This window comes from Sorex fumeus, unplaced genomic scaffold, assembly GCF_029834395.1.
Source record: "Sorex fumeus unplaced genomic scaffold, SorFum_2.1 ptg000002l, whole genome shotgun sequence".
Lineage (NCBI taxonomy): Eukaryota > Metazoa > Chordata > Mammalia > Eulipotyphla > Soricidae > Sorex > Sorex fumeus.
In genome coordinates this window covers 63,530,022-63,555,034 of record NW_026606059.1, presented here as the reverse complement: position 1 = coordinate 63,555,034, position 25,013 = coordinate 63,530,022, and the positions used below count along the sequence as shown (strand labels likewise).

Here is a 25,013-nt window from a genome sequence, read left to right as displayed (position 1 = left end):
CCGCAGACAATGGAAAATCAGCCCTGGGGAAAAACCTCCCGCCCTCCAGCACGCGCCCCACCCCGTGGGGCTGAATCGCAGCTTCTCATTGGTTAGCCAGTCTGTCTTTCAGCCGCCGGCCCGGCGACCGGCGCAGTTCCCGGGGAGCTCGGGAGTGGGCGGTGCCCGCGGTGACGTCTCGTGACGCCAGACGTCACGTGGCCGGAAGTCCCGGCCGGCTGTTTTGAAATTAGGCCGCCGGCTTCTTCCCAGCCGGTGCCCACGCGGGCCCGACCCCGGGACTCGTGGCCTCGGCCCCGGGCCAGCCATGTCCACCCCGCCTCTGGCGCCGTCGGGGATGGCGCCCGGCCCCTTCGCGGGGCCCCAAGCCCAGCAGGCCTCCCGGGAGGTCAACACGGCGTCGCTCTGTCGCATCGGGCAGGAGACGGTCCAGGACATCGTGTACAGGACCATGGAGATCTTCCAGCTCCTGAGGAACATGCAGGTGGGATGCGTCGTTCCCGGGCATCTCTGCGAGAGGGGGATGCTGGTGACCCGGGGATCTCAGCCAACCTAACTCAGACGACTCCAACTTAACCACCCCAAATGACTCATCTCTGATTTAGGGTGAATTTGAAACCAGGCCTTCAAACACAGTTTTTATAGAGTGTGATAGAGTAACTCTAACTTAATTTTTTTTATTTTCTTGGAGAGCCTGGTGTTATATCAGTTACAGGAGACAATTTGATCATGAGGAAAAATTCAAATGGAAAAAATTCCTATTGGAATTCGTTGTTATTATTTGTAATAAGATTGGTAGGCTAGGGGCAAGCTTCTTAAATCACGGGTTCCATAATCCCATATGGGATCACCTTGATTCAAGTTGTTTCCCAAAGGTGTACTTGTTCCCAGGAGTCTGGAATGGTTATTTTACCCACTTTCCCCCATTTCCGAAGACTGGAACTATTTTTACCCCCTAGATCTTACTGAGTTCTGTAGTTCTTCGGTAAACGAATGGGAACACTTAAATGAAAATTCTGTTCCCTCCTTCATTCCTATCATGTATTAAGAGTTCTAGTTAATCCCTTCATCACTAGTACTTGTGGCTGTTAAGCTCCTTACCTTGCTGATACTCTCACCTTACTCTTAATCGTAGCTTGTCTTTTTAGTTCTCTTCACTTGGTCTTTTGAAGAACATGAATTTTAAATTTTGATGGACTCCCCAATTTACTGATTTGTTCTTTTACTTGCAGATTATGATTTAGTGATTGCATCTAACCCAGGTTTTCATTTGTGTTATTTGGTTGCTGTTGAAGATTTATACTTTTTTTGTGTTTGGGTTTTTGGTTTGGAGCCACGCCTGAGGGTGCACAGGGCTCTGCACTCAGACATCACACATGGAGGGGATCAGGGACTTTATAAGGTGCTAGGGATTGAACTCTGGTAGGCTGCATGCAAGGCAAGCACCCCCAGTACTCACTGTGGCCCGGATAATTTCTACTTTCAGGTATTGGGTCCTATAATCTACAGTGAGCTATGTAATTAATCCATGTTGACAATGTAATTTTTTCATATAGCCATAGGATATCCTATGCTAGTACCATTTTGCTTGCCTTTTTAATAACGCTTTACTACTCTATGCCGTGGGTATCAGTCTTGCCCTATGAAAATGGGTTCTATGCTTCAGAAAGGTGAAGTGGTAGGGTGAATTTGAAACCAGGCCTTCAGATGCAGTTTATAGTGTTATAGAGAGACTCTTTAGACTCTGTAGACGAGTAAGGAGAGGCTGCTAAAATCTCAGGCTGGGAGGAATAGAGACGTTACTGGCGCCTGCTCAAGTAAATCCACGAATAACAGGATAACAGTGATACAGTGACTCTAACTTAAAATTTTCTTGGAGACCCTGGTGTTATATGAGTTACAAGAGACATTTTGATCGTAAGGAAAAATTCAAATTCAAAAAAATTATATTCAAATTAATGCTATTATTTGTAATAAGATTGGTGGCTAGGGTCAGTCTTAAATTTTGGGTTTGATAATCCCACATGGGATCACGTAATTTAAAACTCTTTAAAAGTCAATTTCTTGGTGCTTTAATATCAGTAAATGTTTGCTTTTTATACCTGCTGTATAATCTTTATATTGGCACCATGTAAGCATTTCTCAGGCGAAAAGGAATGGCATGTGGACAAAGTATCAGAATCTCTGTACCCAGAGTAAAGTGCGTTTTCTATTCTTGATGGGAGACAGCAGGAAAATATTAGAAAACTTGGTGTCTGGAGTGACAGTACAGCAGGCAGGGTCTTTTGCACAAGATAAACCTGGCTTTGATCCCCAGCACCAAATATGGTCCCTCCCCCAACCCTGCCAGGAGTGATTATCAAGTGCAGAACCAGGAGTAAACTCTGAGCACTATATAGCTGTGGCAAAAAATAAATAAATAGAAAAGAAAAGAAAGAAAAGAAACTGAAGAAAATTTAAAATTGGAGAGTTGAATGAATTTATCAAGGTGACATCTGTCAATGAGTGTGTCAAGTTAAAACTTTTTCTGATTCCACTTGAGAGGAATTGGTCTGCATAGAGTTTAATGTGTTTGCAGTTGTTCATACTTCATCCTGGGGTACAGATTAATTAGTTGCATGCTCTGCAGTTATCAAGGACAGTTCTGGCTCTCTGATAGTAGCTTCAGTCATGGGGAGAGCAATATTGCTAACAGAGCCAAGTAAGTTTCTTAGGCTCTCCTGAGCAGCGATTCATATCCTGAGTCAGGAAAACATTCTTAGGAATCAGATTGCTTCTGGAGAATCAGGCTATAGAAATATTACAGCCCCGAGAGAGTGTCTACAGCCATTTCCTTAGTGTTTAGCAGAGTCCACTCAGGATACTCGTTTACTGTTCCAAAGGCTTCTTTTGGTTTATGGAGGATTTGAGAGTATTTAGAACCTATATTGAGATGTGAAGCTGGGAAGATGGGTGGTCTGTATGATGCTGTCCACCTATCAAGACAGTACCAAGGGTTCATTTTCATTTATATATTTATTTGTTTGAGGCTTTTTGGTTCACACCTGGTGATGTGGGGAGGTTACTCCTGGCTTTGCACTCAGGAATTACTCCTGGCAGTGCTCTGGGAACCATATGGGATGCTGGAGATTGAACCCAGGTCAGTCATGTGCAAAGCAAACACCCTACCCTCTGTCCTATTGCTCTGGCCCATAGGGTTCATTTTTAGAGATATGAAAAAAACATATTCTAATACACAAAATAATTCCTTTCAAAGTCTCAACTAGATTTTTTATGGGTATAGAAATTAATGTGGAATTCACCCTATTTCAGCAAACAGGTTTCTGTTCTTCACATAAGTTTTATTTAAAAACCTATTTGCAGTGGCCAGAGAAATAGTACAGAGGGTGAAACCCTTGCCTTGCTTGCAGCTGACCTGGATTCTCTCCCTGGCACTGTACATGGTCCCCCAGCCCTGTGGGAGTGAGTGAACCCCACGCACAGGACGAGGTAATCCCAAAGTACAGCCACCCCATACTTGGGGGTTGGCCCCCAAACAAAAACTATCGACAAGGGGGACTAGGGGTTGCATCTGGAAGTGTATAAGGAAAAACAGATGAGGAACAACCCCGACTTCAGTAGGAGCCAGTAATGGAGGTTGGCAATTCCCAGAAAGCAGTGTAGTCCCAGAAGCCTTCCCAGTTCCAGCTTTGATAGGAGTCAGGATGAAGCAGAGATTTTTTTTTTTACGGGAGAAAGACTATTGAGGTGTAAGATGGATGGTGGAAGGAAACTTAGGTACACCTATTTACAACTTTGCCTGGAGCTTACAATTTCAATTTAAGGAACATGTGTCTCAGGGAAATGCTGACTTTGGATATCAGTGGCATAGTGAGCTTGTAATAGGAATAATATAGGAATGAGCTAGCCAGGAAAAGGAAAAAAGGCTTGTGTCTTTCACGTGTACTGAAGGCACAAACAGAACTGAAGTCACGTGGGAAAGGGCAAGATGAGAAGCCATTATCACAGTGAAGATGGGGGTTCAGAATTCCTTGGAGTAAAAATTTGGGACATTTCTAAGATGTTATTAATAAGTTCTACATATTTAAAGTCAGTAGAGTTGTGAGGAATACAAGGGAAGATGAAGTGTCCCTTAGATGATGTTAATTCACAAGAACCATCAATGGAGGACCCTCGGTGTGGAGCAGGGCCCGTTTTACTAGCATCCTGATGATCGGGAATCAGAATCCAATAGCCTTGGATGTAAGTCTATAAAAATTCAGGGGTGGCTTGCTCTTCAGGTCTGTGTTCTCCCTGGAACACATATCTCACTTGCTTGTCTCTGTCTATGTGTTTCCTCCACTCTGGAGAAGCTTGTCCTCTAGAACATATGCATCCTCTCTTTCTCTCCTCTCATTTCTAAGTTTCAATAAAAACCATCTTGTCTTTTTTTTTTTTTAATTGAATCACCGTGAGACACAGTTACAAAGCTTTCATATTTGAGTTTCAGTCATACAATGATTGAACACCCATCCCTCCACCAGTGTGCATTTTTCACTACTAATGTCCCCAGTATCCCACCTCCCACATACCACCCCTCCCACTGCCTCTTTGGTAGACAATTTCCCTCTTACTTTTTCTCTCTCTCTCTCTCCTTTTGGGCATTGTGGTTTGCAATACAGATAGATACTGAGAGGCAATCATGTTTGGTCCTTTATCTACTTTCAGCACACATCTCCCATCTTGCGCAATTCCTACAACCATCATTGACAAACGATCTTGCTTTAAACACACACACACACACACACACACACACACACAAACACACGAAGAAGAAAGGAGGTGACTGGCTTTGACTTAGAACCTGGGGTGACTGTCTCTTTTAGATCTTGTTGGCTTCTATTCCTTCTGTTCCAAGAGGAGGGCTTATTTCTGGTAGGTCTATTTCTGCTGAGTTTTGTGTCTCCTTGGGTTGAGGATTTAAGGGGATCATTTCAATCTTTCGTAAATGAAAAATGTGAATTCACCAGTCTGCCTTTTAATTTGGAAATACTAGGATTTGTTGGTAATACTTGATAATGATCCCTTTCAACTAGATTGTGTGGGGGTGGGGTGGGCGTGGGGGACCTTCAGAATATCCACTTTCCAATATCCAAAGGTCCCGGTAGGATTTGCCTTATACTCCTGTGAACACACAAATAGTTGTTCTCCCACCTGAACATATTCTTAAGTGTCGTATGAGTTCCTTGAAATAATAGGGTCCCCTTAAGTATGGTAGATTCATTTCAGCCCCCTTCAGATCTGAATACTTTCGTTGGTAAATGATAGTGTTAACAAGGCTGTTAAATGTGCTGTTAAGGAGCAAATGATAGTGATTTGCTGCACAAAATTAACAGGGTGTTCCTTAGGATCCAGAAAGCCTTTTCTGATTGTTAATAGTTCTGATTCACTCCAGGAAAGAAGGAAACCAAGGGGTTTCCATTTTTCCCAAGTGTACAGGTTAAAAGAGCAGAAGTTACTAGTGTACCTCGGTTTACGAAGCATCAGGATTCTCACTAATAAAGGAGTTTACTGAAGGAGGCAGTGGAGCAGGAATTCAAGATGCAGAACAACATCAGCTGATAACTTGGGGATTTTTTTTTTGCTAAATGACGCCACATGATACAGATAAAATAGCTTTCCCCTTCCATTTTGTTGTTGTTGTTATTGTTAATTCTGTGATGTTTTATGGTTTTTTCTTTTTCCCTATTTCGCAACAAGGTGCACAAACAGGCCAATTTAGGGATTTCAAAGGAGTCACATTCAGGCCAGTGGAGGCTATATGTCCCATGTTAATTGTGCCCCTCTACCTAAAGATCCACAAGAAGATTTCACATATTCTTTGAACATAAAATCAAGGAGGAGTCCCAGAAGTAGGCTGCCCATCAGCCCTTCCTGTAGAAAATCAAAAGTACATTTTTAAAGCTCTCCTTACCACAACAACAGATGGGCAGATAGCCTCAGCAGATAAATACCAGGCAAGCAAACACCTCTGGCAGAAAAGATATCTGGTGAGACTTTGGATCTTAACCAGGCAGGAAGTTGGGGTACCGCAGGACCTAACACTGGGACTGGAGTCTCCAGGGAAAGCCTCAGAGCTCCAGGGGCCTTTGGCTTATGTCTAAGAAGCACAATCTGGTGGCAGATGCTCCTGATCCTTCCTGTGAAGAGGTGGAAGGTCACACCAGAGGGGCCCAATCTATGGAGTGAAGACAGCTTTCTCCTGTCCCTCACATCTCTTCCCTCCCTTGGTGTTGTGGTAACTTCTGGCGTGGGTGCAGGACAGAGGATGCTGATGAGGTTGTGATTGCTACACCCTGGGCCCTGGTTCTCGCTGCAATTGCTCTCTGTATGGTCAGACCTAGCACACACACACACACACACACACCTGAGAGGCAGTATGGTCAGAAATAACACCCCCCCCCCCCACACACACACACCCCAAGAGGCGGTATGATTAGAAATAGCCCGCTGTGCCAGGACTGCACTTGGTGCACACAGGTAGCCCCCGGATGAACATGCAGCCCTCACTGTTCACGAGGCAGGTAATTTAGTCATCTGTCAACCATTCTTTGCCCCCCCCCCCTTTTTTTGAGTGTCAGATATTGTGGGCAAAGATGCAAAACACCAAGATGTTCTTGGAGTATGCTCTGGAAATTCTGCTTCTGTAAAGGTCAAAAGAGGGGTCAGCGGTGTAGTGGGGGCTCCATACCTGTTTTGAAAGAATAATGACTGGTTCGATATGTGAGAATCCAGGATGACCTATGAAACTAACCTCTGAGCCAAAAGTTCATACTGGACAATCAGCAGGATGCTTGTGGTCTTGTGCTTCAGCACAGTTATCTTGAAATTGAAGGCAGGTAGAATGTAGGTATGTGCTAGTCTCCTCATGGTACACCCTGGTATACCAACTCATATTTCAGTGCTTTCTTTCAAGAATGACTACATTTTGAGATTTAGGTAGGCTCCACATCTTTTATATTAATCCAAAAGAATGGAATGCCATAAATACAGTTTGCTGAGATTACTTTTTAGCGCTCATTTAGACAAATGAACCAGCTTTTTTATTTGGGGGCCATACTGGGAAGAGCTCAGGGCTTACTTCTGTCTCTGCACTCAGGGATCACTCCTGGCAGGGCTCTGAGGACTGTATGTGGCCTGGGATCAAAACCAAGTCAGCTACATGCAGGGCAAGCGTTTTACCCTCTGTAGTGTCTCTGTTTTGTTCCTTTTTAATGTCCCTTTTTGCCTCTTGAAAATCTGGTGGAACCTAGTTTGACAAACACACATCTTATATACATTTTAAGTAAAATTTCAGGATCATGAGTATCTCCCCAAGAATTCCTTGGCCTCAGGTCTTGCCAAAGAAAGTACTGCTTTGGTTTATTATCCTTTGAAACTTTCAAAAATTCAGAATTCAGAAATATGCAGAATTCAGAAATACGAAGTAACACTGAAAATATAAAATTTCACTGAATATTGAATATTCTCATTTCTCTGTGCTAACTAACCATTTCCTCTATATATACAATGATTGTTAATGATTTTTATTACTATTCTTGTGTGTCCTACATTTTCTACACATATTTAGCAAATGTGGATATATACTCTCTTATTCCACCTCCTTTACATAGATAATAGTCTCCTATGAACAACATCTTCCAACCTTTTTTTGTTTGGCATGTTTTGGAATTTGTTCACGTCCGTACAGAAAACACTTTCTTTCCATTTTGAGGTATGTAATACATTGTTCTTTAACTAGCATTAATTTAATCAGTTCTTTAGAGAATGGCACTTAGATTACTTTTAATTTCTGGCTATTATGCTTTAACAAGTAACTATCTACAGGAACGAACAAGTATACCTGTAGGAGAAATTCTTAGAAACAGCGATATGCTTCCATATTGAGTGTACAAAATTAGATAAACTTCAATGAACTGCCCCCATGAGGGGCAGAATGAGTTTATGCTGCTGTATCCTGGCAAAAATCAGCCACTGGGCTCTGAGGAGCAAACAATTAGGTTTTGGGATCTTTGGTCATTTGCTCTGGCAAAAAGCTACATTTCTATTTTGAATGAGTTTTAGCATTTGTTCAGAATCATTTACATTTTACTTTATTTCAGATTCTACATTTACAATTTTGCCTATATGGAATTTATCCTAGAATAAAGTACAATAATGTGTGAGGGATGGCCCCAGCTTTGCTTTTGTCCACTGTTGACTGAATAATTCATTTGTCTCTTCCCATTGATTTCAGATGCTACTTTATACAAATGAGTCTATTTCTGGATGTTCTATTTTATTCCACAGAGCTGCCTTTTTTCTTTCTTTCTTTGGGCGGGGGGGGGGGGGGGGGCGGGGGGGGGTGAGACTCGCCCTGGTGCTTAGCAGACTGCCCTGCTCTCTGTGTGGTACCCGCAATCAAACCCACACCTTCTGCTTGGCCAAGATTGAGCACTGGCCATCTGAGCAGCCTGGCTTTTATGACTTAGACTTATTAAGATTCTAGGATGTATTTACACTTATTTTTCAGAACTTGTCCACTCTAGAATCAGCTTTAGTTCTGAGTAAATTCATCACCTTTTTTTCCCCCAGGTTTATTTAGCCATTAGACACTTTATACTAGTGTGATATTAAATCTTACTAAACAAGCCTGAGAAGTATCCCTAATTGTGCCCCTATAAAGTACAAGTTTTTCATCTTTTTTGAGGATGCTGATGCTTAGGGGATGAGGTACTGTCATTGATTGAGTCAAACCTCTGGCATACGGAATTTGTGTATTCCAGACTTGTGCTTTCTCTGACCCCACATTTTGCATCTTTAAATTTCTAGTAGTCTGTTACAGAATATTGTATCCTTACTGTTGCTATTGTAATGGTTTTTTTTTCCCTTCCTCATTTCATTTTCACATAGGAAAGCAAAGGGGTTTTTGTCTTTGTATTTTAATTTTATTAAGCTGGGGTTGATGTAACATTGTATTATAACATTACCTGAGTATTATAACATTACCCAAGTTTCAAATATGCTTCATTTCAGTTAGCATCTCTTAAATACAGTATGTCTAGGCCAGAGCTATAGTTCAGCAGGTCGGGTGCTCGCCTTGCACGTTGCCATCTTGGGTTAGATTCCTGGCACCACATATGGTCCACTGAGCCCTCAGGGGTGATCCCTGAACACAGAGCCAGGAGTAAGTCCTGAACATGACCAGGAATGACCAAGGACCTCCTGACTGCCTCCCAACCTGCCCCCCTAATAAAATAAAATACATTATGTTCATCACTTAAAATTCATTCTATCCTGGAAGTTTTATTTTTGTTTTATATACTTCATTAATTTGTTCTTTTTTTTTTAAGGTAGCATTTATCAGTGAGATTATGCCTTTGTGTTTCATTCATTAGCTTTCATCTTGAACTTTTGAGGGTTTCACTAATTTGTGTCCGGTGTAGATCTCTTTGCAGTTTGATTACAGGTGTCCTTCCTGCTTCCTGGATTTAGTATATTAATATATGTATTCAGATCCTTCCCCAAGTTTGGGGGAGATTTCCGCTATTTCGTTGAATAAGCCCTGAGTTTTTTTTCTCTCTTTTCCTCCAGAAAGGGAGAAAAACTCAGAACTCATTATTCTTAAGTTGTTTTTCTAAACAGTATATTAAGGCCAAGTAGCCTTTCTTCATTTTCAAAATCACCTTATTTCTCTCATTTCACCTCAGTTATTTCTAGGTTTTATCTTCAAGTTCAGGTATTCATTCTTCCATTACATCTATTCTATTTTTATAACTTTATATGGCACACCTGATCTTGTTTATTGATTTCTTCACATCCTGAATCTGTTCGTCTTATAGCGTCAGTCTTTATCATCTGATTGCAATTTTTTCTTAGTTCATAGTATTACTTTTATGAATTTCCCATATTTCTTTGAATTGTTTTTGAGTGTTCTTCTATATCTTTGAACTTCTGTTATTCTAACTTTTGTTAAATCATAAAAATCTAGTGATTTGATTTTTGGTTTCTGGAGACCTTTTGTTCTCTCCTGTGGTTCTTTTGTTGTTGTTAGGTTTTGTTTTTTAGGGTAACACGCAGTCCTGGCTCTATGCTTAGGAATCACTCGTGGCTGTGCTTGGGGCACTGACCATACGGAGTGTCAGGGATCAAACCCCAGTGGGTCACAGGCAAGGTACTGGCACTCCAGCCCATTCTCTCCTGTTTCTATTCTCACATGGCGTGATGGTATATTCCTGTCTGTTTATCCATCATTAGGCTTGTGGACCACCTTTGAAATAAATATTTTTTGATTTCTTTTTTTTTTTTAAGAAAAAATAATCCCCTAAATCAACTAGAACTCTGAGCTGCTTATGTTTTCCTTTTCCAGCAGTTTGGTGCTTTGACCTTTTTTTTGGTTGTGTGGGTGGGTGATGGTAATCGCTGGCTTCTTTGAGTGTGCTGTGGGAGGTGGGGATGGTGGACAGGCTAACACTGTTTCAGCCAGGAGGAAGAGGGTACAGGCATGCAAACGCTGGACACTGCCTGGGATAGATGAAGGAAGACAGTGTGAATGGCCTTTGCCCTTCTTGGGCTCCTAGATCTGAGAGTTGGCTACCGGGAAACTTGAGATGGAGAGAGGGACGGTGTCAAGGACCCTGTCTCTGTTGGTGTCTCTGTTGCCCTCCATTTGGGGGTTCTGGAATACCTCATTTCTTCCCCTTCCTGGTTCACCTGGGCTGAGGGCATATGCCTCCACATCATCTGTTCTCTCATCTCCCAAGAGACTTTCCTTCCCAAGACTTCTGTTTCCACAGTAATATATCCTGTTTAACTAATACCCTCCACCTACCTTCTGTCACACTCACCCTTGGACCTCCAGGGTGTCCCTTTCATGTAGTCTCTGAGGGCTAGGATACCTCATCTTCAGCTCTAGGATTTTTTTCAGTGGTGTCTCTTTAGTGTTTATTTGAGAGAACCAAAAAAATACCCTATGATACAATCTTAGTTACATTGTTATATTATTTCTGTAACCATTTTCTTGGTATATTTTATTGATGGATGGTTCTTTATTATGTCATTTATAAATAGTGGTAATATACTACTTCCTTTTAGAAGTCTTGACTTCTGGGGGTGAGAACAATAGTACACCTTGCATGTAGCTGGCTCAGGTTGGAGCTCCAGCATCTCACATTGTCCCTTGAGCCCTCCAGAAGTGATTCCTGAGTGCAGAACCTCTGAGCACCACTGAGTGTGGCCCTAAACCAAACCAAACAATATCTGGACATAATACCACCTTCCACTCCATACTGATTGCATGACAGGTTTTTCTGGTAGTATTAGTGGTCGCAGTATATACATACTTTCCTTTTTTTGGCTTTATTGAGGGCACTGTTTATGTTTCCACATTGTAATCATGGCCCTGATTTTTTAACTGAAGTAAAGATATTTTGTCTTTTGGGGGAATTCATCTTTAAAATTTTCTGTTTGAATACTGGATGTTGAGTTCAGTTGAATGTCTCGGTAGTGACTGTCGGGGGTGAATGATTATATATTAATGGATCTTCATCGGTTTTCATAAGTGAGATCTCTGATGAGCTTTTCAACTAAACGCATTCACTACAGCATGTTAGGTGTGCTTACAATATGGCACAGGAAATGTGTCTCTCGTGGTCACTAATCTTTCTTAGTTCCAAGAATGGTACTTTAAGACAGTAGGCGTATGCAGTAATTTTTTACAATAAATTTATTGTTCCCTTCTTTAAGAAGCTGATGTTGTAAGTGAAAACTAAAAACAAACCTACTAATAAGGTGATCTTGAAGACAGTGATTTTTTTTTTGGTATTTTCATTATGATATTATGATAGATATTGTTTATCAAAAGGATATCAAGCATTCTGTCATGACACATAGTTTTTAGTAAATTTGAGCTATAGCTTTTGGGGTAAGCGAACTCACTGAAGTGAGCAATTAAAATTGTATTTTAAAATCTTCCTTCTGTGTGTACTATACTAAATACAAAGACATAAATGTATATAAACAACTCCAGTGTTTACTAGGTTTAATGCTTGGGCCATAATTTCTACTAAAATTCCAAAAATCAAGCACTGTATGCTGTATTCAAAATGAAGTTATATTGTAAGCCACAAAATATAGAGTCTTTGAAATTTTTCTGATCTGTTAGAGTCAATAAAAGTTCATGAGGAGAATTGTACATTTATTGGGGAATAAACAAGCCTTTTCTCATCAAACTGTTTTAACTAATTTAGCACTTGATACTTTATCATACTTCTAAGAGATGTTATCCTCTGTGTATTGTAATAGTTGATTTAATTTCATAAGACCCATATTCTTAACTTATAAACCATTATATTGGAGGAAGTTTGGAAGTGATAGTAAAATAGAAAATATATTTTTCAGGCCCGTTTTTGTCATGTTCATGTTTTTATCGACTTGGAATGGTAATATATCCTGTTTTATCTGAAAATATTATATTCTCTACTTATTTTTTCATTCGTGCCTCATCTAGAAAAATAAATGAACTGAGGCTTATAAAGACTATCTTTCTAGCTAATAGACAGCAGTTAATTTCTTGTTTTTAAGTAATTTAGTAATTTTAATCCTAAAGGTGTATATGGATTATTGTTTGCAATGGAAGCAATTTGATATACTAGAAAATACGGTTTAAATATTGTTAAGCCTTCGTACTATTACTTCTAACATAAGAATGATTTTACAGATCTTGGGGGAGTAAAATATTATTGAGGCATACAGAGAAAGGGAGATTTTGATCTTGAGATTTAGCAGTGCACAAAAGATGGAGATGTTATAAATTACTAATAGACATTTTCCATTTATCTGTGATTTTATCTTTGCACTGTGTACTTTTACCTTTTAATAAAATTCCTAAATTAAAAATATATAAGCATCTAAGATATGTTATGGTCAGAGCAGTTACTTGTAATAATTTATTGATGGTAGTTCACATTGCTCCTGTATCTGCTGTTATTGATACCTTTCATAATGTAGAGCTTTTGCTACAAGCTTTCAGCATCTTAATGATCATATTCAAGGTACATTTGGGATTATTTTTGTAATAGTAGCAGCATGCTTATTAACTGAAAAATCCTTACCTCACTTTTTTCTTCTCCTTAAATTGCATCTCTTGTTATTCTCAAGTGGCCTAGCCCCCATCAGACATTCAGGGCCTCACACATGTTGCCTATGCCCTGTCTTTTGGCTTGTCTCTTCCTGGCCACTGCACTTCGTTTTTAACTTTCTAATTGAGTTCGACGGCCTTTATGTGATCTAACGTAATAAAATTGTGCATTCTTTCTATAGAATAATAAAAATGAATATTATTTTACGAATACTATTTTGACTATTATGTTGACTGGTCAGAGGGACTCTTTTTCAGGGCTATATTATAGCACTGGAACAAAGTGCCTAGGAGCAAATAAGTGAACGTGTATTACTCCGAATTTCTTAAAATTGCCTTTGGTTGTGAAGCAGTTTGCTTTTATACTGTGCTTAAATATTGTTCGCTAGCTTTACTTACAGAAAAATCTTGATTTTTTTTCATTATATATATTTTTTTCTTTTGTTGGTTAAGCTGCCAAATGGTGTCACGTACCACACGGGAACATACCAAGATCGATTAGCAAAACTACAGGATCATCTTCGCCAGCTGTCTATTCTCTTCAGGAAGCTGAGATTGGTGTATGACAAATGCAATGAAAACTGCGGAGGGATGGATCCCATTCCAGTAGAGGCAAGTTTTCTTGGGAGAAGGTGGATGAACATAAGATGTAAGAGACTCTCAAGATGTTTGTGATTTTGACAGTTTTTCCAAATTTTGAGTTACGTGCATTTTCTTCTGACTAGTGAAGATGCATATTTGGGGTTTTTTTTTCTTTTCTTGTAAACTTTAGCATCCAGGTTTTTAATGATTTTGCCGCTATTGGCTATTGGAAGGAGGGGGTTCCCAGGCTGTAGTAGCTTTTATCATGGCTGTCGGTCTCTTCTTAAATGAGTACATAAGATTTTCATTTCAGAGGGCCAAGCTGTAGTACAGTGGGTAGGGCACTTGCCTTGCATATAGCTGGCCCAGGTTCAGTCCCCTGAACCACATGGGTCCCATGTGCCCTCCAGAAATGATCCCTGAGTGCAGACCCGGGAGTAAGCCCAGCTGGCTCTTGCCCAAAAACAAACCGCAAAATAGTATTTTAATCAAATTTTAACATATTTTAAATATTTTTAGAGTTTCTATAGATCCCTGTTTCTAATTTCACTGTTAATAATTTAGATTAACCTAGTGGAGTCACTGTAGTTTTAAAATATATTCTCTTTAATCTTGGATCATAGTTGTTTTAGTTAATTAAGTACAGAATACTTTTGCCAGAGATTCTTTCCTGTTTGCAAGTTTTATTTCTGCCACCAGAGGTTTCCTCTCACCAGAGGAAAGATTTAAGGAATCCACTCCACAAGAATTTCTTCCTACTTGAGTGATAACTTGTAAGGGATGAATAGAGAAAGAGTAAAGTGCAAAAAAAGCATGGAAAGGAAGTTGAAGGTAGAGGAGGAAGATCAGAAATGTGGACTCCGTTAGATGCTTGCTGCAGAGAAGTTGGATGGAAAAGTGGTCAGGGCATTTTGCTAGAGAAAAATTGATGGCTTAGAAAGAAGCCTCAGTGATAAAGGAAGCAGCTAGAAGTCAGATTCAAGGAACTGAAGATTAAAACATGAAATAAGGAATTAGAGCCAGCCAGGAGTACCCCATCAGACATAGAGCCAGCCAGGAGTACCCCATCAGACATAGAATGACTGCACTTATTTGTGGGATATAAGGAATCATAATATGAGAGAAATATGCAAGGACAGTAGAAAGAAGGGCCAGGAGGATTGGTCCACAGTTGGAAGCCTGCATCAAGTGCTAGGGAGCAGGCACTTGGGATAGAGAAGGAACCACTATGACAAAGATAGTTGGAAAGGATCACTCTGGATAAGAACTGCACGCTGAAAGTAGAAAAAGGAACAAACGTGATAACCTCTCAGTATCTGTATTGCAAACCATAATACCCAAAAGGAGAAAGGAGAGAGAGCAAGAAGGAACGTGCCTGCAGTAGAGGTAGGCTGGAGAGGGAGAGGAGTGGCCGGAGGGAAACTATGTATCTCACATTGATTTAATAAAAAAAAAGAAAAAGAAGTAGCAGCAACCTATGCCAAAAAAAGCAAGAGGAAAGCAGTATATCAGAGAAATCTTAAGGTTTTTTTTAATGAAAAATTAAATGAATAAATGAAATAGAGTAGAACACGTTTAAAGGATAAAGGAAGGAAAACAAGGTATGGTTTGAGAAAAAGTGTATAAATAGTGAAGACAGTGCTCAGAGGAATCCCAGGCACAATAAAAGAAGCTTGAGAAGGAATTAAATTTGCTGTCCTTCCACCTGAAAACAGGAAGCAAGGGTGGACATGAGTCAAAGCTAGTATTATCCAAAAAATTTAAAGTTTGGCCAGATGATTCCTAGTTTACCTGTCTGTTCATGCATCAATAATATAAAACGGCAGAAAGAAATCACAATTTCTGTAACATCTACCAGGGACTTCATTAAGTAAATATCATAAACCAGACAGATGTATTTATAAACTTTCTTAATATGTTTTGTTGCTGCTTACTTTTCTCAGAGACAAGACCACTGGGCTGAATATTTGCTTTGCTAGGTCGGGGTTCAATAACCAACCCTGCAGAATCTTCCAAACACTGCCAGGGATCACCCCCAAACACCTAGGGTATGATCCAAAACACAAAAGTAGGTTTTAGTTTTCACCATACTGAAGGGAGGTATCTAGAAATTTTCAGGAACACTAAACTCTAGATAACAAATAAATGATGTTTATGCCCCTTTTTTTGCGGGGGGAAGCGGGAGGTCACGGTCAGCCGTGCTCAGGTCTTACTTCTGGCTCTGCACTCAGACCTGTTGGGGATCAAACCCAAGTTGGCCACATGCCCGATAAACACCCTCTCTACTATTTCTCTGGCCCTGGAATCCATTTCATAGAAGTCCTTTCAAGTATAGATGAAGAGAAATCCTGTTCAGACTCAGTGGACTTGAACACTTTGCTGTGCCTGGCAATTAAATTTATCATGATTAAATGTGCAGGATGATTCTTTGTGTAACAACTTCTATCATAAGGATTATTTTGTAAAAGAAATCTCAGCAGCTGATACAAAGACGGGATTGAAAAGATCATCTTTTCATTGCCTGAATTTTTATGTTTTTAAGAGTATTTTAAGTGTACCATATGCCTTGCTTATATCAGTGTAATTGGAAATTGTGTATATTTTTTGGCTTAATTTTGCATTTTCGCTCCCAGCAACTCATTCCCTATGTGGAAGACGATGGCTCAAAGATTGAGGATCACACTGGCCCATCTCGATTTGCAAGTGAAGAAAGGCGAGAAATTGCAGAAGTAAATAAGGTGGGTAATTAGTCTACTTTTTTTTATAAGGCAGAATTATTGACAAAAGTTACAAGGCCTTTTAATGTAACTTTAAAAAATGTAATTTATAGCATTGTTAAGTTTAATAAAATTACCTATAATAATTTTTAGAATTACAGGAAGTTTTTATGACCAGTGCAGACTTCTTAGAGTCCACTGTAGAAGCAGCAAAACTCCAGTGGAAATAGAGGAGAGTGCAGAGTTCATGTCATAAAGTTGTTTGAAAAGCCTCAAAAGGTCCTCAGACACAAACTTTTTCTAGACAGAATTCTAGCTATTGCATATTTTGAAGGGGAAATGATAAAAAATTTACAAATAAGAAATACTTGACTATGTTGTTAAATGCTTTTATGAAACAGATAGTTACAGGGGTAGTTGACAGTTGATTCTATGCTGGAAACATGCTCCAAGCCCCAAGCTTACCATAGCCTAACAAATTACACAGTAAATTAAACTGCCAATCTCACTTACAAATATACACCCCATTCTGCTCCTGAAATTGAATTTATGAGCTTCAGCAGTTAATCCACCACAGCCAGAATGGGTTCTCTGAGGTATGTCAGTATAATCAGTGTATGTATATAAAATGTAACATCAGAGTAAATTAGAAAAAGAATTTTTTCTTCAGATCTTGAAATCACTTGGTAAGAATTCACTATCACTCATTTAAGGAACACGTAGAAAACTGTTAATAAAATAGGCTTTTTAAAAGTCTTATTTCAGATAGCATATTTTATATAAGTGAAATAAAACTTCAGCAGTCATAAAATAAGTTGGTTTATACCACTATGTTTAATATTTAAGGAATTAAATATAAAAAGAAGCAAAGAAAATGTCAAGAAATAGGGTTTAGAAGCTTAAATTTGTTAAATTTTCCATATTTTAACTTACATAGTCCCGGAAACTCAGTTGATAAACAACTAGATTTATTTAGTCAGAGTTTATCTAAAGGACTTCATACAAAATACTATTTTATATGCTTATAAACCAATTGGAATATGAGATTCATAATTGCAGCAAATAGGAATTCTCAAGAATATGTGATTATTTAGATAAATCATAAAAGGAGCTTTGAGTAATTAAAATTTTTGTGTAGGTACTGTATTCTAAAAATGTCCATCCTAATGATTTCCTTTAATGTAGTATCAGTCAAATTCAAATGGAAAATTTTCCTGGAGAATATACTAAACTATCCATGAAAATACTGAACCAAGAGTAGAGTGGTAAAATAAGACCAGAAAAAATCTTCCTACTGAATGTGAGAGTTAAATTAGACAGAAGAGGGATTATGTGGAAAAATTAGCCTTAAGTAACTTAGGGTAGGAGATAAGAGCTCTCTTTTGTGTTATACTGTTTATCAAAATTAATTTCACTGGAGATGCTATTGGATCACAACCTCAGGTATGTCCAGGGTGATCCAAAACTGGTCCCTCTACTTTTTCCGAGTGGGGAAAAGATAAAAAAAAAATATTTAAAGCAACAGACCACTGCAGATTTGCTAATGGCCAGCATACGAGGGAACTTGTAAACCATTTTGGAGGTGACACAGGAGCAAATTTTCCCTTCTATCCACCAAACTAATAGAAAGAAGCTTAACTGAATTTGGGAGTGAGCTGTTGTACTTTCCAGCCGTTCCTTCTGTTTTTATCCCCACCCTTCTCAGTGCTGTTGTGATGGCCTCTCTCCAGTCTCCATGGAGTGTATCGGTCCTGTCCTTTGTGTCATCCTGCTCATCACACATTTCCTTCTCTGCTTGCTAATTTTAATATGTATATATATTTGGTTTGGGGGCCATACCTGGCTGTGCTTAGGGCTTGTGCCTGGCTCTGCACTAAGGGATCGGCTCTGGTGGGGCACCATAAGGGGAGCTAGCAACCGAACCTGGGTCAATTGCATACGAGGCAAGTGCCTTACCCTCTTTAGTGTACTATCTCTTTAGCCCCCAATTAATATTCTTATCCTAAATAAGAGTTGTAGTACTTTCATATACCCCTTAGTTAACCGGTCATTTAAAAACCTTACTGCATTGGGGCTAGAGAGATACTACAGGAATTGTGGTGCATGCCTTAGGTGAGTCAATCTCTAGCTAAATCCTTGGCACCCCCGAGCCATTACTGAGTGACCAATTAAATTTTTTTACAAGATAAAAATAGTATTGTATCATGTGCTGGAGCAATATCACAGTGGTTAGGGCATTTGCCTTGCTCACCCCCAACCCATCTGACCCAGGTTCGATTCCTCTGCCCTTCTTGGAGAGCCTGGCAAGAAACCAAGTGTATCTCACCCACACGGCAAAGCCTGGCAAGCTACCGTGACATATTCGATATGCCAAACACGGTAACGAGTGTCACAATGGAGATGTTACTGGGCCTGCTCAGGCAAATCGATAAACAATGGGAGGACAGTGACATGTACTTAAAATTGTATCAACAATACTGAGTGTATCTTTGCTATTTAATTTTTATAATCTAGTTTCTATCAACATTCTATATGCCACCAGTATCCTACTATAGTATCAGAAAATTGGAACTATATTTAAATATATTCTGGAATCCATACATCTTGATATCCAAGGACATCAGGATTCTGTTTTGCTTCAGATTATTCTGTTTGCTGGTAAAAATATGAAATCAAAGATGATATGTGGGGGGGTATAGTGCCACCAGCAGGTCAGTCTGTACCTGTGAGGCCAGTGCATCCGCAGCCTGATGGCACTTTCAGACTTCCAGATACCCCAAAATTGCTGCTGTGCCTTTGGCCAGACCCCCAAAAACTTGGGACAAAGTTTACCAAGAAAGTAAACGGCCAAAAGTTAGGTATTTGGGAGACACACCCACAAACCACCTCCGGCTCAGCTATATAATTGGAGGCAAGGCCTCTATGGTTCCTGTTCAAACTGCTTAACAGCCATGATGCCAGAGACTCAGAAATAAATCTCGGAACCCAGCGGCTTTTGGCAGAGATGCATCCAGTCCCCGCAATGGGTTACCAGCTCTGGACCACCCCAGGGGGGAAAGGGTGCTGTCCCTCCGCCTGCTCTCCCTTGGAGATTCGATGGCCACCATCCTCCAGATGCCATTGGACAGTCAGGTTTGGGCCCACAGTGATGACACACACAGGGCCTCATGGAATGGGGGTGGAGTTGGCCCATTCCTCCCCATCCCAATGAGACCCCGAGTCACCGCCTACAAACGGCCTCTCTGGCTCCTGATCAAGCTGCTTAACGGCCATGATCCAAGAGACTCAGGAACACATCTCGGAACCCAGCAGGTTTTGGCAGAAATCCCTTCAGATTTAATTGTTAAAATTTTGGAATTCCAAAATTGCACAGCCACTACTGCGGCCTTGTGACAGCATATGTTATTCATAACCAGCAATACATACAAATTGTCTACTGTGCCTTTTCGGCACATCTGAGTGTTGGGGTAAAATCCCAAATAATAATGGTGGGTTTGGTGTCAAAATACTGAATGTAATCAAAGTAGAGAGAGAGTAATGTGGATATCATCTGCCCCACAGGTCGTAGGAGGGTGTGGGATAGGGGGTATACCTGGGTTTTTGATGGTGGAGAATGGGCACTGGTGAAGGGACGGGTGTTTCATTGTATGACCGAGACTTAAACCCGAAAGCTTTGTAACTGCTCTCATGGTGATTCAATAAATAAAATTATAAAAAAGGGGGAAAAAAGATGATACGTGGGCTGACATAATTGAGTTCATGCATTTAGAAATTAAAACATTTTCTGACCAATTGTCACAACCTTTATGAATATTAAATTACATGGTATGACTTGGCATAAACACTTTCTTAATGAATCTAGTTCTGCTTACACATTCACCTGTTAATGTAACAAATTAGTCACAGCTGATGGATTTTGATAATAGCAGCTGTCAACCTCTGTTAAAATCAATCAGTGGCAGGATTGTATATATTAAATCCAGTATCATGTCATGAAAATTTATTTACATTTTAACTGCTGATAAGCATAACTGTCAGCTTTGCTGTTAGTTTCATGACATGTTTTGGCTCTAGATATTTTACTTGTAGACATTTCTTTTTCTTTTAGAATTTTGAAACATTTTTAAGGGAATACTATCCTCTTGTATTATATGTAAATGATTTTAACTATTGCCTAAAGTCAGTACCCTAAATATCTTAGATTTTTTTTTAGTTCTTTATTTTTTAAGAATGAGGCTGCTTTTTAAAAAAATGCAGATGTATCAGAATTTGTATTTCCAAATGAATACCAAGACTTGCTAGTGTTCATTGAGTCATTTCTCATCTCAGCCCATTGTTCTTGATGAGCACTCACTAAAATGACTGCTGCTTAATGGCAATAGAACTTAGAGGACACTTCAAAACAAAGACATTTTCTGGAAATATAGCAAGAAAAACGAATAACCAAAATAATAAAAGTATCTTTTCCCCCAGTCCACGTTAAAATGAGTTTTATTACCAGGAATTGCTACTATATTGTATTATTTTTAAGTATAAGTTACATTTAGTTGAAATTATTAAGTTGCTTTTTTGTTTTACATTTACAGCTTTTTGATTCTCCCTCTCAGGCAACCTGCTTTCTGTTAACCCCTAGTTCTAAGTAATAATATGACAAGCTCAGTCTTAGTTATTTTAGTGAAACCAAAATTAACATTTGTATGCCTCTTTGGGGCTCAGGGGGGTTGAGGCAGGAATGGAGAAAGCAAACGCTGATAGAAAATGTGGTATTGAAATATTGTAGACATGAAACACTGTCATGAATCATATTTTAAATCACAGTGCCTTAAGAAATGTTTTTAATAGTCCTCTTTATAATGAACTTGTATGTATTTTAATATGGGGTCTTTAAAATTATCTTAGTATATCCTGATGTCACTGTCACTGTCCTCCCGTTGTTCATCGATTGGCTCGAGCGGGCCCAGTAAGGTCTCCATTTTGAGACTTGTTGTTCTGTGTTTGGTATATTGCATATGTCACGGGTAGCTTGCCAGGCTTTGCCGTGTGGGCGAGATACTCTCACCAGCTTGCCAGGCTCTCTGAGACGGGTGAAGGAATCAAACCCGGCTCGGCCGGGCTGGCTGCGCACAAGGCAAATGCCCTACTGCTGTACTATCGCTCCAGCCCACATCCTGATGTATTGTTTGCAAATATATATTTAACAAATATTATAATAACTGGTAAATGCTTTGAATAAGAAATCCCTATATTTTATCTGCCTTATTTCACCCCAGTATAAATTTTTACCACCTACAGATTTTTTAAAAAAAGGGTGCTTTTAAAAGTTTATAAACCATGATCTCATGGAAACCTAGACATTAAGATGCAGAGGCATGCCTGCCTTGTCTATTGGTGCATCCAGCAAGCATGAATTGCGAAGATCGTGTGGGGGGCTGCTCTTTGTCTTCAGATTTTAGATGAAGATAGTGCGTCATGCTGTGAGCAAAATGAGACTTGCCACAACTTTGGAAGACCAGTTGCATTGGACATTATAAACAGTGTGCTTTATGTGTGCCAGTAAGATTTGTTGAATGCTTACCAATATGCTAGATGCAGTCCCAACACTTTACACACATCAAATAATTGCATCCTCCTCAAGATCTTGGAGGTAAAGTCAATTATGATCCCTTTATCTGATGTGGAAACTGAGGTCAAGAGGTTAATCTGGCCAGCATTATACATTTAATTAGCAATGGAGCTGCGAGAATAACCTGACTCTCAGGATTGTACTTCTGACAGTGGTGTTAACAACACTGCCAGGAAAACCTATATATTTGACATTTGCTAATAATTATTTAGCTGATTTTCCTTGCTGCTTCGCAATGAATATTGTTTGCCAGAAAAAGGATGAGACCCTTTGTCTTAAGATAAGCTTAATTTGGGGAACTAGAGAGAGAGTAGAGCAGGTAGGGTGCTTGTCTTTCAGTTGGTTGATTGAGTTTGCTCCTCAGCATCCCATATGGTCCAGAAAGCACTGCCAGATGTGATCCCTGAGTGCAGAGCCGGGAGTAACCACTGTGCATTGCTGGGTGTCACCTCACCAAAAAAAATAGATCTTCAGTTTTTGTCAGGATTATTCGAGTTCTGTCTTCATGACCTGTATTTCATAAAAGAAATTACCAAAAATGTTTTATTCCTACAGAAACTCAAACAGAAGAATCAACAGCTGAAGCAAATTATGGATCAATTACGAAACCTCATCTGGGATATAAATGCCATGCTGGCAATGAGAAACTAAACTGATATTTAAAGATCCTGCTTTATACGTATTATGTTATTTTCCCTCTCAGGTATATTTTCCCTTTGGAGAATATTTATCAGTTTTATTTTAGTCCCTAGAATTAAAGCTCCTGTTTTTGCATTGTTGTTTCTACTGTTCATAAGAAGTTAAAAAGCTATAGACTGTGCAAAAAAAACTCTTGTTAACAATCTTATTAATAGGGGTTAATTGTGTGGTTCTTCAAGAACTGAATAATCTGTTTTATAAAAGCAAATAATTTTTTGTAAAATAAAAATTTTTACATTGACTGCTGATGGTTTTGTACTTTTCATCACTCTTTTTAAAATTAAAGCTTTGCGTTTTTGTGGATGAAAATATCAAGTATAGTCTTTCTGTGGTACAAATTAAACAAGTTACCCTTTCAGCTCAATGTTTTTTAACTTGGTTTGAATAGAAAACAAGGTAAAATGTGAAAATGCTTTTTATAGTATTTAAGTAGATCATGTTCTTCAAGTGTTTGGTCTTAATTAGAACAAACTGTCTTAAAAAGCAATTATGTATAGCTGGTAAAAATTGAAATCATAACTCTGTGCTTATTTGCTACCTTCTATCGGCCAAAAAGCATTCCTTTTGAGTTTTCAGATGAGCTCTAAAATAATCAGTGCATTTAGAAAACAGTAATTGTGTCAGAGTTTTAAGCGATTTAGCCTTTTATGACAAAACTTTCATAGACTGGTAGTAGTTCCACAGTAATTCTTCTATAGTTCTCCTAATTGCCTCTCAAAATCTTCAAATTAATCTTCAAATAAAAGATTCCAGTTTGATGCCTCTCTTCAAGTCTAAGCTAATACAGGAAAATGGCAGGCTACAAAATGAAGTTGCAAAAATCTGTTACATTTTCATATGTAAGCCACAAACTAGGGAACTATATGCAAACAAAAAACTGTAAATTCCACTTGTAATCGCATAAAAAGTATAAGTACTTAAAAGGAGATGAAACTTCTTGCATCGAAAGCTATAAATTCCTCTTAGAAATAGAAGACACAAGGAGATGGAAATATGTTTTGTGGTTAAACAGAGAAAGAATTTACAAAGTAATGACCATCCTTCCCAAGTCATATAGATTTAACAGGACTGCTATCAACATCCCAGTGGCAGTGTTCAGGAAATAGAATTAACATTATTGAAATTTGTGTATAACCACAAAAGAGCCAAAACAATCTTGAAATAAAATAATGGAAGTCTCATGCTCCTAACCTCAAATATAATGCTACAGAAATAGTATTGTAATTATAGTATTAGAATAAAAACAAACAAATCAGTGGAATAGAATTAAGAAACCTATATTAAATCTGGTTACATCTGGTTATTTATAATTTGACAGATGAAATGGAGAAAGAAAAGTGTCTTCAAATGGTGTTGGGAAAAGCCACATGCAGAGAAATGTAAATAGATCACTGCCACAATGAACATAAAAGTTCATTCAAACTAGATTAAATACTTATATATTAGACCCGAAACCCAAAATACATTTAAAAAAAAGCACTCTGTCATAGTGACTTCTGTGATGTATTTAGGAATTTGGTCCCAACAGCATAGAAAGTAAAGGAAAAATTTAAATGGGCTTACATCAAATTAAGAAGCTCTACAAAGCTAATGAAACTGTCATAAAATTAAAACATATTCTATGGAAATGTGAGAAAAAGATGGAAGAACAGGAGGAAATAGTCATATATACCATACATCTGACAAAGGGCTCTAGTATTTATGATATATAAGAACTCAAAACTCAAAAATAACCCCATGAAAAATGAGAAGAGATGAAGATACTTGATCAAAGAAGAACCGGCCAACAAGCACATGAAAAGGATTCTCATTATCACTTACGAAAATGCAAATCAGAGTGACAATGAGATATCATCTCACATCTGTGAGAATGACTTACATCAAAGTCCAGAATAACAAGGAGTGTCAAAAATCAGTTATATACCGTAGGTGGGAATGTAAATTAGTCCTTTCTATGTAAAACATTTACAGATATTTCTCAAAGTTTTTATTTGGTGTTTTGCACACACCTCCTGGTACTCCTGGCTCTATGTTCAGGCATTACTCCTGGTAGGGCTCCAGGGACCATATGAGGTGCTGGGAATCGAACCCAGATCAGTCATGTGCAAGGCAAATTCTACCCACTGTACCATTATCTTCAGCCCCATGATTTCTCAAAGTATGTGTATATTTTTTAAGTCTACCATATGATCTAGCAATCCCACACCTACCTATCCAATACTAATTTAAAAAAAAT

The 25,013-nt window shown here is 39.0% G+C and overlaps 1 protein-coding gene across 1 annotated transcript; it reads left to right on the top strand.

Moving 5' to 3' along the window:
• Positions 1–207: 207 nt before the first annotated feature.
• MED30 (mediator complex subunit 30) lies at positions 208–23,135 on the top strand. Its single transcript, XM_056110895.1, has 4 exons — positions 208–484; positions 13,610–13,768; positions 16,372–16,476; positions 22,634–23,135. The coding sequence occupies exons 1-4, from the start codon at positions 308–310 to the stop codon at positions 22,727–22,729; spliced, it is 537 nt and encodes a 178-aa protein (XP_055966870.1). The 5' UTR covers positions 208–307; the 3' UTR covers positions 22,730–23,135.
• Positions 23,136–25,013: the final 1,878 nt, after the last annotated feature.

Bases quoted from the DNA above. Each gene is read 5' to 3' on its own strand.
- MED30 (XM_056110895.1), top strand. From the start codon at position 308: ATGTCCACCCCGCCTCTGGCGCCGTCGGGGATGGCGCCCGGCCCCTTC. The intron at 13,769-16,371 runs GCAAGTTTTCTT...TTTCGCTCCCAG, and splicing joins TGGATCCCATTCCAGTAGAG to CAACTCATTCCCTATGTGGA. The intron at 16,477-22,633 runs GTGGGTAATTAG...TTATTCCTACAG, and splicing joins AAATTGCAGAAGTAAATAAG to AAACTCAAACAGAAGAATCA.